This window comes from Scylla paramamosain, chromosome 19 (assembly GCF_035594125.1).
Source record: "Scylla paramamosain isolate STU-SP2022 chromosome 19, ASM3559412v1, whole genome shotgun sequence".
Taxonomy (NCBI): Eukaryota; Metazoa; Arthropoda; class Malacostraca; order Decapoda; family Portunidae; genus Scylla; species Scylla paramamosain.
This window is the reverse complement of record NC_087169.1, coordinates 15,845,489-15,861,141: the sequence shown is the minus strand read 5'-3', so window position 1 is coordinate 15,861,141 and position 15,653 is coordinate 15,845,489. Positions and strand designations below refer to the sequence as shown.

General features: G+C 42.0%; 1 protein-coding gene across 1 annotated transcript; it reads left to right on the top strand.

Annotated features, from left to right (window-relative positions):
• The first annotated feature begins 7,385 nt into the window (after positions 1-7,385).
• Positions 7,386-15,497, top strand: LOC135109734 (glutamic acid-rich protein-like). Its single transcript, XM_064021309.1, has 3 exons — positions 7,386-7,462; positions 14,184-14,338; positions 14,481-15,497. Exons 1-3 carry the CDS (start codon positions 7,457-7,459, stop codon positions 14,926-14,928), a joined length of 609 nt encoding a protein of 202 aa, XP_063877379.1. The 5' UTR covers positions 7,386-7,456; the 3' UTR covers positions 14,929-15,497.
• The last annotated feature ends 156 nt before the right edge of the window (positions 15,498-15,653 follow it).

Below are 15,653 nucleotides of genomic sequence, written 5' to 3'. Positions count from 1 at the left end.
GATAGATGAATAGATATGAAGAAAGAGGAAGGGAGGAAAAACAGGTACATTAGAGGAAGGTGATGAGGTGAAAGAGGAGGAGGGTGGAGGAGCGCTTGTTGGTGTGGCGACAGGCAGGTGTACGCGTGTCACCTGGATGTGGTAACCAGACAGGTATGCTGCCAGTGAAGGACGATTTGCTGTTGAAAATTACCTGTATTCCGTCTCATTTCAGGTTAATTATGATATGACATGACCTTGTATGGTTTTGTTCCTTGTGGTGACCTGTCGTGTGGTATATTTGTGTTACTGGTGCAGACACAAAGGAACATCAAGGAAGAGCAAAGAGAACATCGTCTGGTCATGTTTAATAGTTTCGCAACCTAACTTTATGTAGTGGGATTACTGTATATCGTAACTCAGGTAGCGAATTATTTGTTTGTCGTAATGCTTGACTGACTGATTGACTGATGGGGTGGCTCGTATGATGCGCTACACGTCTTCATGTACCTCGAGTCTTGCTTCATCCGATCTTACGTAATGGGGTCTTCAGGGCGATAAATCAATGCATAAGAGAGACGTGTATTTAAATGCTATTCATCGGTGTTGCAATAATATTCATCTTGTGACTGGTTACGATTATACCAGTCATTTAGAGAGAGAGAGAGAGAGAGAGAGAGAGAGAGAGAGAGAGAGAGAGAGAGAGAGAGAGAGAGAGAGAGAGAGAGAGAGAGAGAGAGGGGTAGTTGTATTTTAGTTGAAGTTTCTCAATACACTAATCAAAATCTATACAAGGTGTCTCAAGATTCCCGGGTTTTGGTGATATTGGCGGTAAAGGAAATACTCGAGCACCAAAAAAAGAAAAAAGCAATACTGACGTACGTACATTTCTTACTTACATTATTGTCAAAAAAAAAAAAAAGGAAAAAAAAAAGAAATCAAATCTACTCATGCACAGCAACGAAAAATCCCCGAACTTGATTAAGGAGAAGAAAACGGGGGGGGGGGAGTCTGGTTGCTCCTTGAAAAAGAAAGAAAGAAAAAAACAGTCTTAGGTAAGGCAAGACCAGATCGGTTTAAGATAAGGGACGACACACGTACTCTTGTTTTCTAAGAAGTCATTGAGGACCAAGGAACTCTGACAAAGGAAGTGTTCCGCCGAAGGTCCTTCCTGTGGTTGTCTCTCACCCGACGTTTCCCCAGGCTCGGAAAATTCCCCTTGAAAATGTTAAAAGGCGAAGCACACACACACACACACACACACACACACACACACACACACACACACACACACACACACACACACACACACACACACACACACACACACACACACACACACACACACACACACACACACACACACACACACACACACACACACACACACACACACACACACACACACACACACTCACAGAGAGAGAGAGAGAGAGAGAGAGAGAGAGAGAGAGAGAGAGAGAGAGAGAGAGAGAGAGAGAGAGAGAGAGAGAGAGAGAGAGAGAGAGAGACAGTATCTCTTTGACTCCATTCTATCACATCTGTCACGCGGCTGATTAATATAGACATCTGCATTCATAACCCGGTTCGGTCTTACTTATGAAGCGCGCCCGACCAGTGACCAAGATTTCCCCGCTGGCTCACCCAACAGGTTTGCAATGAGAGGCGAGAACTGGTGTGATAATAGGCGTTTTTTTTTTTGTTATATTTATTTATTTATGTATTAATTTTTTTTGTTTATTTATTTATTCATCTATTAATCTCTTTGTTTATTTATTTATTTTTATTTTTTTCAGGTTTTATGTTCTGTTTGTCAAGTTGAATATAAGATGGTTGTTATTTTCATTCTCTTCTTTACAAGTTAATTCAGATTTTTTTTACTAGTATTTTATTTGCTATGCTTCACCTGTGCATGTGATGAGATACGTGCACTTTTAATTTTATGTTTTTGTGTTGTCATAGCAAAGATGTTTTATCCTAATTCTTCCTAACGTCTACACACACACACACACACACACACACACACACACACACACACACACACACACACACACACACACACACACACACACACACACACACACACACACACACACACACACACACACACACACACACACACACACACACACACTGACCTTTGCCTTCAATATCTTGGCTTTAGTAGAAAAAAAGGATCGTACTTGTATAGAAAGTATTTTTAGATTATGCTTATTTCTGGTTGTCGTAAAACTATAACAATGGAGAGAGAGAGAGAGAGAGAGAGAGAGAGAGAGAGAGAGAGAGAGAGAGAGAGAGAGAGAGAGAGAGAGAGAGAGAGAGAGAGAGAGAGAGAGAGAGAGAGAGAGAGAGAGAGAGAGAGAGAGAGACAACAATAAGCTTCTGGAAGAGATGATTGGCTAAAGAAAAAAATATTTTTATGGACAAAATCATATAAACATCAACAACAACAACAACAACAACAACAACAACAACAACAACAACAGAAAAACAACAACAGAACAACAACAACAACAACAGAACAACAACAACAACAACAACAACAACAACAACAACAACAACAGCAACAACAACAACAATAACAACAACAGCAACAACAAAAACAACTTTCAAGACCAATAAAATGAAATAGAGTACAAGGTTATTCCACAAGACAAACCTTATTGGGTGGAAAGAAAAGAAAAAGTAACAAGACATCAATATTTAGTTCCTGGCCTGGACTTGAATCGCGTTGCTTGAATTACTAATAAGCTGCCGCCAGGAAACCTAAATAGCTTGGCTGAACTTGGGCGTACTCTGTGGTGAGTGTGCGTCACTGGTGCTTTTTAATATTGAGAGGGACCGTTTGGTATTTCTCCCTAGTACCTCTCCTCTTTCTTTCCCTTCACTTTTCTCTCCCTTCACTGACCATCCTGGTGAATTAGCCATTAACTTTGCTATCCTCCACGACATAGAGCAACTGATGCAACACCCTTCTTGTATTCCTGATAGTCTTGGAGATACGTTTAATATTCTTGATCTTTTCCTAACATCTAATCCTGCTTATGCTGTTATCTCCATTGGGCTTCTCCGATCATAATCTCATATCTGTATCTTATCCTATCGTTCCAATCCCTCGTCAGGATCCCCCTAAGCGAAGGTGCCTCTGGCGTTTTGCCTCTGCTAGTTGGGGGGACCTGAGGAGGTATTATGCTGATTTCCCTTGGAGTGACTACTGCTTCCGTGTCAGAGACCCGTCTCTGTGTGCTGAGCGCATAACAGAGGTGATAGTGTCTGGCATGGAGGCATGCATTCCTCACTCTTTCACCTCGACCTAACCCTTCCAAACCTTGGTTTAACACAGCTTGCTATACATGATAGAGAGGTGGCCCACAAAGGGTACTTGAGCCTCCCATCATGTGAATTTCACGCGCTTTATCTTTCTGCCCGGAATCATGCCAAGTCTGTCCTCCAACTAGCCAAAAACTCCTTCGTTACTAAAAAATGTCAAAATCTTTCAAGATCTATCTCCCCTCATGACTTCTGGCACCTAGCCAAAAAACATCTCCAATAACTTTGCTTCTTCATCTTTCCCTCCTTTATTTCAACCTGATGGCACTACTGCTATCTCATCTATTTCTAAAGCTGAACACTTCGCTCAGACCTTTGCTAAAAACTCTACCTTGGATGATTCAGGGCTTGTTCCTCCCTCTCCTCCACCCTCTGACTACTTCATGCTACCCATTAAAATCCTTATCAGTAATGTTTTCCATGCCCTTGCTGGCCTAAACCCTCGGAAGGCTTATGGACCTGATGGGGTCCCTCCTATTGTTCTCCTAAACTGTGCCTCCGTGCTTGCACCTTACCTAATCAAACTCTCTCAACTCTGTCTATCAACATCTACCTTTCCTTGTTTCTGAAAGTTTGCCTACATTCAGGCTGTTCCTAAAAAGAGTGACCGTTCTAATCCCTCAAACTACCGTCCTATTGCTTTAATTTCCTGCCTATCAAAAGTTTTTCATTGGATCCTCAACAGAAAGATTCTTAAACTATCACTTCACTCCAGTATGGGTTCCGTCAAGGCCGCTCAACTGGTGATCTTTTGGCTTTCCTTACTAAGTCTTGGTCATCCTTTTAGAGATTTTGGTGAAACTTTTGCTGTTGCCTTAGATATATCAAAAGATTTTGATAGAGTCTGCCACTAAGCTTTGATTTCCAAACTACCCTCCTACGGCCTCTATCCTTCTCTCTATAACTTCATCTCAAGTTTCCTTTCTGACAGTTTCATTGCTGCTGTGGTAGATAGTCACTGTTCTTCTTCTAAATCTATTAACAGTGGTGTTCCTCAGGGTTCTGTCCTGTCATCCACTTTGTCCTATCCACTCCAACGCTGCACTTTTCTACGTCTTTTCATTGACGTCCAACCTTTCAGGAAGTAAATATTTCACGCAAGGGAACCACATAACGCCTGACTTCTAATCTCTCTGAAATTTCTGATTGCGGCAGAGTAAACTTAGTATTGTTCAATGTCTCAAAACTCAATTCCTCCATCTGTCAACTCGACACCTTGGCCAGTGACCCTCTTACGTAAAAAAAAAAAAAAAAAAAAATTACTGATAGGACGCACACAGATACACACGTACACACATAAACACACACACACACACACTCTCTCTTTCTCTCTCTCCCAAGTCATATTATCGCCTCCCAATCGTCTTTTTCGTCTCTTTCTCGTCCTTCTCCTCTTTTCGTGTTATGCATTTCTCATCTACTGTCTCTCTCACGGGTGTCAGGGAGCTGCAGTGGGCTTAGCGTGGTTATTGGCATGCCTGGCGAAAAGATGACCCCTGTGACCCGTCTGGTGGGTGAGGGGTATCGCTTTCCTGCCATTCAGCCTGCCCCTGCCCTCCTCCTCCTCCTCCTCCTCCTCCTCCTACTGCTGCTGCTGCTGCTGCTGTTGCTGACATCATATATAGCGTAATCCCACATGTAAGTCGTACTTACTGCTTCTATTTGGTCACTGATAACCACTGGTACTTCTTTTTGTTCTTGTATCTTTTTTTATTAATTCTTGTTGGTAGGGACGCCTGTTGTAACACTTTACGTTACAGCTTAACAGTTATCAGCACTGGCCTAAGTTGAATGAAAATATTACACGAGATTGATTAATGAAGAAATTAATATTATAGCACTGAAAATGCTTAAGTGTTTGTACGTTACTACAGTTTTGAGGATGTGAAAATGTTCCTACGCTATTGCAGTAATGAAAATGCAGAAATGTTCGTGGGTCACGCAGATTCACGACTCATACACAGTACCGAACATTTGGAATTTCTCTCATTCAGTCTCTTTCAAAATAATTTGATGTCACTTGAAATTTCCATTGCTGTCGGATGTTTTCATTCCTCGCTAATGATAGACTGACCGAAGACGGTAAAAGCTATACACAAAAACAAAACAAAAAGGACACGAAAAAACGTGTTTAATCCCCGCTTCGCAGAAAAAAAAACACAACAAAAATACGTAAATGTACAAATACAAACGAAAATATAACGAAATCACATAAGCATTGACTCGTTTCGTAATGCTAGGAACTTTACAGAAACAGAATCCTTGCAAGGCGAAAGGGAAAGCTGCTTCATGCACCAGAGAGTTACGCACTGGAAGACGACAGAGACAAAAACTGTTGACGTACTGGCAAGATATGTGTATGGCTCTCGTTTTCTCTTTTCGTGGGCCAAGATGCAGCGCTGTGGGGGCTTGGCAAGGACGGGAAGGGGCAAGGGGGTGAGGGGTGGAGAGGTGAAACATGCAAGCTGATGGGGTGACATAGGGTGGATGGAGGAGGGCGGGGGGATCGAACCCTTGTCACACCCAAGACTAAATGGTGTACCGATGAGCCAACCTAACCTATTTGCATACACGCCCTCCATTCTCCACTGAAATGGGTTTCTTTTTCTTCTTCTGTCTTTCTTTTTCTCCCTCTTGTTTTTGTTATTGTTCTTCGTGTTGTTGTTCTTGTCATTCTTCGTTGTCTCGTTCTTGTTTGTCTCGGTTTTCTTGCCCTTGTTATTTTCTTCTTTTCTATTTTTCTTATTCGCGAATATTATTATGTATATTTATGTGTTGTTTTTATTATTATTATTATTATTATTATTATTATTATTATTATTATTATTATTATTATTATTATTATTATTATTATTGTTGTTGTTGTTGTTGTTGTTGTTGTTGTTGTTGTTGTTGTTGTTGTTGTTGTTGTTGTTGTTGTTGTTGTTGTTGTTGTTATTATTATTATTATTATTATTATTATTATTATTATTATTATTATTATTATTATTATTACTACTACTACTACTACTACTACTACTACTACTACTACTACTACTACTACTACTACTACTACTACTACTACTACTGCTGCTGCTGCTGCTGCTGCTGCTGCTGCTGCTGCTGCTGCTGCTGTTGCTAGTACGACTACTTCTACCGTAATATCTTCCCACCACCACCTCCTCCTCCTCCTCCTCCCTCGTCATCTTAAAAGCCCCCTCTCTTATCTGCCTGTGGCCACGGGCGACCTTCAGCCTCATCCATACTCTCTACCTGTGCCCCGCCCACCCCCCTCCATTCCCTCTATCCACCCTGACCCACCCATCCACTCCCTCCACACCCGCCTAAAGTTCTTCTAATCCCTCCACATCTGCCCTCAATTGTTCCACATTTTCCACACCTGTCCTACGTCCCTTCACCTCTCCTACACCTGTCTGCAGTATCTTAATCTCCACACTTGCTTCGATTTCTTTCTCATATGTGTCACACTTGTCTTCTTTTCTTCCTTATCATCCACTCACCTGCATTACTTCTGTCTTTAGTGTCTTGTTCTCCACATCAGTTTTTTCTTTCCTCTCCTGTCACCTCTTGTCTGCCTCCTTTCCTTCCATCCATCCATCCGCCTACGCTGTACCTGTCAATTCTCCAGACAGGTAAGAGAAAGGTGTGCTAATGAGTTTTGTACGGCTTCTTCTGTACGCCCCGCACGTAATATTAACCAGACTTTTTTTTAGCTCGTTTTTTTTTTTTCCTTTTTTTTTTTTTTTTTTTTGTCTGTCTCCTTCTCCCCTTTCCTCCTCTGACCGCCTCTAGTTTTGCTTTCCTACGGCCTTCAGCAAGGTCACCAATCAGGGCCTCGGTGCTCTGTGACGTCACCACTGACATTCGTTAGTACGGAGCCACGCCATTGGTCCACCAGGGTCATTACGTCACAGGCACTGCACATTCATTGGATGAGATAGATTAGTTGGAGCATTGCATCACTGGCTACGTCACTGTCCTGCTCCAATGGTGCGTGGTGAGTGCTCAACCTCGCTTGTCCCGGGGTCTTGGAAGGGCGTGGCTAACGAGGCACTATATATATTGGAGGGGCACCGTGAGGCAGGCACAGTGCAGGCTTGGTTCCCTCGCCGACGATACTCTCAGTGTCCCCATCGCCTCTTCCACCATGCAGGTAACACACAACTCCCCGCGCCGTGTGTAGAGAATGTGAGGAAAATAAAGAGCATCAGATACGAGTAAGGTGCCTTGACTCCACCTGCTTGTCTTGCTGTGGTGACGACGCCATATGACCTCACTGTTGCGCGTCAGTCAGGCAGTCATTCCTGTAGTGATCTGATTTCGTGCTGCACTCGTCTCTGATGTTAAATATTATCACGCACTCCACTTACAGTCTGGAGTTTTCACTGCTTGTAGGATAAAAGGACATGACTTTAAAAACTTCTGCTCAGTCTCCACGTATTTTCGGTCTCCTTCAGCCGTGATGCGGAATACACTTAGTAATGAAGTGACTCGCGGTACATAGTTGTGTCGATAAGTTTAGTACGTCATCGAAAACTTGAAGAAAATATATTATGTTGTTGTTATGTGTTATGGTTCAGTGGCGCTGTTAATCATCTATAAAATTTTGTATATACTACGAACAAAAGCCACTAAGTAAAACAATAAAATGTATAAAAACGAGAGTATACATTACCGTCAAGAGAGAGAGAGAGAGACGAACAGAGAAACAGAATATTCACTTCATTCTCTAGTCTTATCTCACTTTCATGATACATAAGATCCTGAATGAATACTCTTTGCGTCACGAACGAAATCACTAAAAGGAATGGCCAGGACACATCCCCAGCTCCCAGTGTGTGAATCACGGGCCGGGAGGGAAGGAGAGGAAGAGGGAGGAGAAAGTGATAAAGGCGTGCCGGAAAAGTGTTATGTATAAATGTTGCTGTCAAGATTGAATAAGGCAGTGAATTCTTGTGTAATTGTTGCGTGAGTTAAAATAAATACTAGAGAGAGAGAGAGAGAGAGAGAGAGAGAGAGAGAGAGAGAGAGAGAGAGAGAGAGAGAGAGAGAGAGAGAGAGAGAGAGAGAGATGGTGAAATTAGCAAGGTCAGCCTCTTTCTATAGGCTTATTAGTTCTCTCTCTCTCTCTCTCTCTCTCTCTCTCTCTCTCTCTCTCTCTCTCTCTCTCTCTCTCTCTCTCTCTCTCAAATCAGTCAGTGTAACACGCACTCAATACGAAGAACAAACACACAAAGGTAACATACAAAAACATATTTTTTGTGTTATTGTCATGCTGATCATACATTCCCTCGAGTAATAGGTCGCTGTGTGTGTGTGTGTGTGTGTGTGTGTGTGTGTGTGTGTGTGTGTGTGTGTGTGTGTGTGTGTGTGTGTGTGTTGTTTGTTATCCTCGCTTCACCAACATCAATGACCTTCACTTTCTCACCTTGCCTTTCGCTCTCCTCTCCTCTTCTCTCTTCTACTTCCTCCCAGTTCACTCCATTGACCTCCACTGTTGTTGCACCATTCATTTTTTCTATCTCGTTCTGTTTTTTTTTTTATCTCTTTTAATCTGTCAACATCTGTCATGCGTACGTAGACCAGTATATAGTAGTAGTAGTAGTAGTAGTAGTAGTAGTAGTAGTAGTAGTAGTTGTTGTTGTTGTTGTTGTTGTTGTTGTTGTTGTGTAGCAGTCGTAATAATAGTAGTAGTTCTTGTAGTAGATGTAGTAGTAGTAGTAGTAGTAGTAGTAGTAGTAGTAGTAGTATTGCTAGTCCTCGTCATACTGTCGTTTTTCTTGTCATTTTCTACCAACAATCTCAAACCAACTCCCATTAGGTGTTGAAACTTCCTCCTCTGCCCATCTCTTCCTCTCCCCTTCTCACTCTCACTCTCACCGTGCCTCTGACTCTCCCACACATTAACCGTCGCTCTCACACGCAACTAATGCTCCAGCGAGTCACATGTTTCTGAAATGCCAAGAGGGACTAGACTATTAAGGAAAAAAAAAGTAGAAGTAGGTGTAGAGGTTCACTGGCTTAAGTCTTTTTAGGATGGACGGGTGGCTGAAGGGAGGTAGAGGCAGAGAGAGAGAGAGAGAGAGAGAGAGAGAGAGAGAGAGAGAGAGAGAGAGAGAGAGAGAGAGAGAGAGAGAGAGAGAGAGAGAGAGAGAGAGAGAGAGAATGCCTTGTGTATATATTTTTCTCATAATCTATTTTCGATTTGTCTTACTTATTTCTCTATGTTATTGTTTAATTCTTTACTAACCATTTTTCTCCATAATTAATCCATCTCTTATCTGTTTCACCTACGCATTGTATCATTTCAATATTTATTACTCATTTTATAACTTACACATCTTCCACTGTTTTATTCTTCACCATTCCTTCCGATTCATTCATCACAACATCCAAGCGTCTGCCTGTGTTTTTTATGCGCCTTTCTAGGTGATATTCAGGAACTGCATACCAACCAAAAGTGAACGTATTTTAGTTCTTTGTTTGCATCAGTGCCACTCTCTGTCTGTTTCTGCGTCCCCGTTTATATATATATGCATGTTTACTTTTTTTTTTTTTTTGCCTCCGTCTCGACGTCAAGCTATCAAATGAGTCTATCGTACCCTGAAGGATATTGTTGTACTTCGGTCCCTCCTTTACTTTCCTCTCTCTCTCTCTCTCTCTCTCTCTCTCTCTCTCTCTCTCTCTCTCTCTCTCTCTCTCTCTCTCTCTCTCTCTCTCTCTCTCTCTCTCATGTCCGTAAGAAAGATGGCATTTTAATATTCACTAATTCAAATAAATGCATCTGGTTTTTGTAGTGTCTTCCCATGCAAATGAATATAATAGAGAGAGAGAGAGAGAGAGAGAGAGAGAGAGAGAGAGAGAGAGAGAGAGAGAGAGAGAGAGAGAGAGAGAGAGAGAGAGAGAGAGAGAGCGTCAACTAGGCAAGACACACCAACAATAAAATATGAAAAGAAAAAGCGAGTCAGCAACATGCTCACATATATTGGGGCTGATAAGGCGAAGGGAAAGCATGGGCGACTTGGCGGGGGCATCGAGTCCGGGAAGGAGAAAGGAGATGGGAGACGAGCGGGGCAGGTAGCAAGCGGGTAGGTAGTACAAGGGAAGGGCAGGTGGGATACGAGGCAAGGGCGAGGGGGGAAGAGGACGGTGACTGAGTGTAGGGAGCGAATGGAAAGGCATGGTTGTTGTTCTTAATGGGTTACTTAGATTAGTGGTTCCCAGCCTTTCCTAAGTTCATGCACCCTTCAGGCAGCTTTTGTGAAATGCATGTACCCTCGCGCCTGAACGATTGTTAACAAAATATTATGTGAATATTCAACATTTTCTCTAGTTTTAAGATTAAAGATATACACTTAGAATGTAGGTCTCTATTTTAATCAGAGAAAGTAGCTACTCGGTCGTAAATAATTGTTATATAGGTGTTAAATGCAACTGTTTAATATATTATCTTATACCTGTAAGGCACGTGTTTCGTCTGAGTGTAATAACTAACACAATACATAAATTTGTAATATTTTAATCGCAGTTTAAGTTTATTTCTTACATGACACAATTTTCTTTCTAAAACATCTTTTGCTAATGTGCACTCTTATATACACTGGCCATGTCATAATATAACGCCCACTTTCTTCCTAAAAGCACCTTTTCCTACTGTGTACATATTGGATGTCATGTACATGTTATATGACGCACAGTCTCCTTCCTAAAACATCTTTTCCTAATGTGCTCTCGTATACACTCTGGCCATGCCAAGTACCCCTCCATGTACCCCAGTATTTCCTTTGAAAAAATTAATGCACCCTGGTTGGCTATCACTGGCTTAGAGGACTAGCGTTAAGGTGTAAATAGTTTTAGCGGTACACTTTATTGATATGACGGTAGTTTGGGCCAAAGAGGATATTGATAGTGTAGTGAAGAAAAATCGCATTAATTCCATGCAATTTTCTTAATTTTTATCTTCACCTTTTATTTCATTTCACTTTCATATTTGAGAATACAGCAATAAACTGTCGAGATAGAAAGGGAAGGGAAAGGAAGGATACATTTTATTATTTTCATCCACCGGGTTCATGTACCTTCCTTTAACACTGTACTTCCCTCCCTTTATTGTTAAACTGTTAGAAAGGGAAGGTACAGGAAGAGAAGGGTAAGGGCGGGGTCTGGGTGCTCAAATCCGTCCGAGAGAAAGCCAAGCAGACCCCCAAATTTGGCTGCAAGGTTCATGCAGACAGACGGAAGGTCATGCTTGAATAAGGTGGAAAAGAAAACAAAAGAAAAGGAGAAAAAAGTGGTTTTGTTGCATGTCAGGTCTCTCTCTCTCTCTCTCTCTCTCTCTCTCTCTCTCTCTCTCTCTCTCTCTCTCTCTCTCTCTCTCTCTCTCTCTCTCTCTCTCTCTCTCTCTCTCTCTCTCTCTCTCTCTCTCTCTCTCTCTCTCTCTCTCTCTCTCTCTCTCTCTGATAATAAAACAAAGACCAAGATAAATATACAAAGGGACACTGGGACACTTACGTACAAAACAGAGAGCATCCCAGACAATATGATACAAAAAAGAGCAACAATAACGACTCAGCGAGAGATCTACAAAAGAGGGCATTGGTCAAGACATCGCAGCTTTGACCTCAGCTGTAAGACGAGGCTTGAAGGGGGAGGCCATACACGCGTCAAAGAAAAGAGGTAAATAAACATGAAATGATAATGAGATGCGACGAAAGACATTTGAATGAGAGAGAGTGAGATTAATTAGCAAAGATAATCACCTTGGAGGATCAAGCAGACAATAGCAAGTTAAGTAGGGCGTGAAAGATGTCATTAGAGTAAGAAAAATTTGACGAAATGTTAAATGAGAAAATTAAGGCTTTCTCTCACCACCACCATCACCACCACCACCACCACCATCATCATCATCATCATCATCATCATCGTCATCATAGTGAATATACATGTGTAGTGAGAACAACAGAACAGGTAAGAGTAAAGAGGAGAAGGCGAAGAGGGAGGAACGGAAAGGAAAGGAGAGAGGAGGGGAAGGAAGGAATGGAGAGAGAGATAAAAAAATTGTACTAACAGGGATTAATTACAATGGAAGAGAAAGGAAGGGAAGGGAAGAGAAGGGATGGGAAGGGAAGTCTGTCATATTAGAGAGATGGTGAGGTGAGAGGCAAGAGAGAGAGAGAGAGAGAGAGAGAGAGAGAGAGAGAGAGAGAGAGAGAGAGAGAGAGAGAGAGAGAGAGAGAGAGAGAGAGAGAGAGAGAGAGAGAGAGAGGGGTTGGAGGAGTGAGATATGGAAGGTAAAGGTAGGCCAGGTATATTAAGGTGACTGAAATAATATATGGTCCCTCATTAATTATCTCTGTCGTGAACTGGATTGAGATAATGTGATGGTGGTCATAATGGTTGGGATTCTGTCTGTATGTTTGTCTGTCCGTCTGTCTATCTGTCTCTCTGTCTGCCTGTCTATCTCTCTGTTTGTGTATCTGTCTGTTTTTTCTTCCTGTCTGTCTGTCTGTTTATTTTTGTCTACCTGCGTGTCCCTGTCTTTCTGTTTGGTTGCTTGTATGTATGTCTGTTTATCTGTCTGTCTGTCCGTCTGTCTGTCTATCTGCCTGTCAGTCTGTCTCCTGCTCTTTCCACCGGAGCTACGCAACAATAACCTCATCAATCAAGTTGCATCATATCATTGTTTTAGCTAAAGAGCCTGTCTCCTTTTACGGGGGATGTGAGAGAGAGATAGATAGATAGTTAGAGAGAGAGAGAGAGAGAGAGAGAGAGAGAGAGAGAGAGAGAGAGAGAGAGAGAGAGAGAGAGAGAGAGAGAGAGAGAGAGAGAGAGAGAGAGAGAGAGAGAGAGAACTTTCTCTTACATAATCCTTTACTTTCCTTTACTATTTTTATTCATTTTTTTCTCCCTTTTTTAATACACGTCATTTTTTTTTCTCCTCTTTCCCTCTTCCTCTTTTCTCTACCCTTCTGCTTCTCCTCCTCCATCTCATGTCATTGTCAATTAGATCCAATACAATAAACAAGTAAAAATGTAAAGTAAAAACAACTGCAGAGAAAAAAAAAACTCTGGAGGTGAAATGAAAGTAACGCCCTTTTCTGAATGACCTTGAGCTTCCGTTTACCTGTCAGCCGCCACACCTGGTTTTTGTGGTGATGCCAGGTAGTAACAGATGACCGCGACTCTGATTAGGGAGGGCATCTATGAGAGAGAGAGAGAGAGAGAGAGAGAGAGAGAGAGAGAGAGAGAGAGAGAGAGAGAGAGAGAGAGAGAGAGAGAGAGAGAGAGAGAGAGAGAGAGAGAGAGAGAGAGAGAGAGAGAGAGAGAGAGAGAGAGAGAGAGAGAGAGATTGGGGGTGGGGGGCGTCTAGTACCTTTCTCAGTATATACTCGTAAAATACGTCATTTGCAGTTGCACTATAGATGAGCTTCTCTTTCCTTCCTTTCTTTCTTCCTTTATGATTCAGCATGATAGTTTTCTTTTTCCAATAATTCACGTGCATAAGTGTGGATGTTAATTTTGTTCATATTAAACCCTTAAAACAAAACCCACTGCATTTCTTTTCAAGTTTCTGATGGGTCACTTTAATCTGTATATAATGAGTAGGTCTTTTTTTTTTTTTTGCTAGACAGAGAAAAAAAATAAATAAAAAAATAAACCAGAATGATATCTAGTTTTCAAGAATTTGGAACATTCATTTCCTTTCTTTTGTTTATCTTATGAATTTATTTTGTGACCTTAAAAAAAAAATAATAAAAACAGTCGTAGGAAATATATTCATCAACTTATTTACGTGTTTATTTAACGCAATGAACTAAAAATTTACCTGCACTCCATCGCTTAACCTTTCCCTTCCATTCTCTCTCGTTTTACAGACCACTTTTGTCCTCCTCGTCCTGGCTGTGGCCGTCGCCGTGCCATCCCTCGCCGCGCCCTTCAGCCGAACCTCGTACGACGAAGACTTCCCCACCCTCAGCAACTTCGAGTCCCTCAAAAACCACTTCAACATCGACGGGAAGGGAGTGTACAAGTAAGTGGAAAGTAGTAGTAGTAGTAGTAGTAGTAGTAGTAGTAGTAAAAGTAGCAGTAATATAGTACCACCATTAAATCAAGGCGTAGTCACTCACTTTCCTTCCCCACCTACACCTTTCTAACCCCTCCTCCCCGCGCAGTTTCGTGTACCACGTGGGTGACAGCGAACGTGAGGAGGAGAGGAACGAGGACGGGGAGGTGAGCGGCCACTTCGCTTTCTTGGCTCCTGAGGGGAATGAGTATCAGTTCAAATATGACGCCGACGAGGACGGATACCGCGTGGAGAGTGATGCCCTTCCTGCCGTGCCCGAGGACACCGAGGACGTGAAGAAGGCCAAGGAGGAGTTCTTTGATGCCTACCAGCGGGCACTCGAGAGGGCCGAAGAGGACGATTACTCCTACGAATACTCCGCTGAGTCCAGCGAGTACAGTGAAGAGTCTAGCGAGGAATCCAGCGAAGAGTCCAGCGAGGAAGACTCCGATGAAGAATCTGACGAGGATGAAGAAGAGGAAGAGGAGGAAGAAGAGGAAGAAAACTTTGGATCTAATTACTTCCAGGGTCTTTCCCACTTCGGTTACCGTTCCTAACTCCTGACGCAAGGAGACAAAGTAATGCCTTTCGACCGTCACTTACCGGACACACGCTCCATCTTTCATGACGAAGCCCATCAGCGAAGGACTTCGAACTGACTCCAGTGGGGCGTCCTTCAGTAGCTCTGAATATAAATTCATACTGTGGCGTTTCAAGGTGACATAGCTGATAGTTTGGTCCTCAAATACTTACCTCCTTAAATTTGCCATAGTATCTCCTCGTGTCCTTGTTCTAGTCCTTCCGTTTTCTTAGTTTAGCTCGAAAGTAATAGAAGAACAGGAGCTCATAAATGCGAAGGATCCCGCAGTCCACATCAGATTTATATTCTTCGTCTTCATCTAGTTACGTACAAATTTGAAGTCAACGCTCAAGAATATTTATTTTTTATATTTATTAGTGCTCTGCGTTTGCATGTGTGAAGGAAAAAAGTATCCTCATGTCTGTGTTTTTTCTATATTAATATCTCATGTAAAAGAATATTTAAGTGAGTGTCTTGAGTGTGTGTGTGTGTGTGTGTGTGTGTGTGTGTGTGTGTGTCACTTTTTTTCAATAAAGGAAAATGCTATATGTTCTATTAATCCGATCCTTCCATTAGCATGCAGCGCTCGTGTGTTTGTGACTCGTGTATTGATTGGAGGGAAACCTTGAAGTAAAGTTTCACTCGTAATTCCTGAGCTATTTCAATAAAGTGGTCACTGAGGTTGACATAATACTATATAGA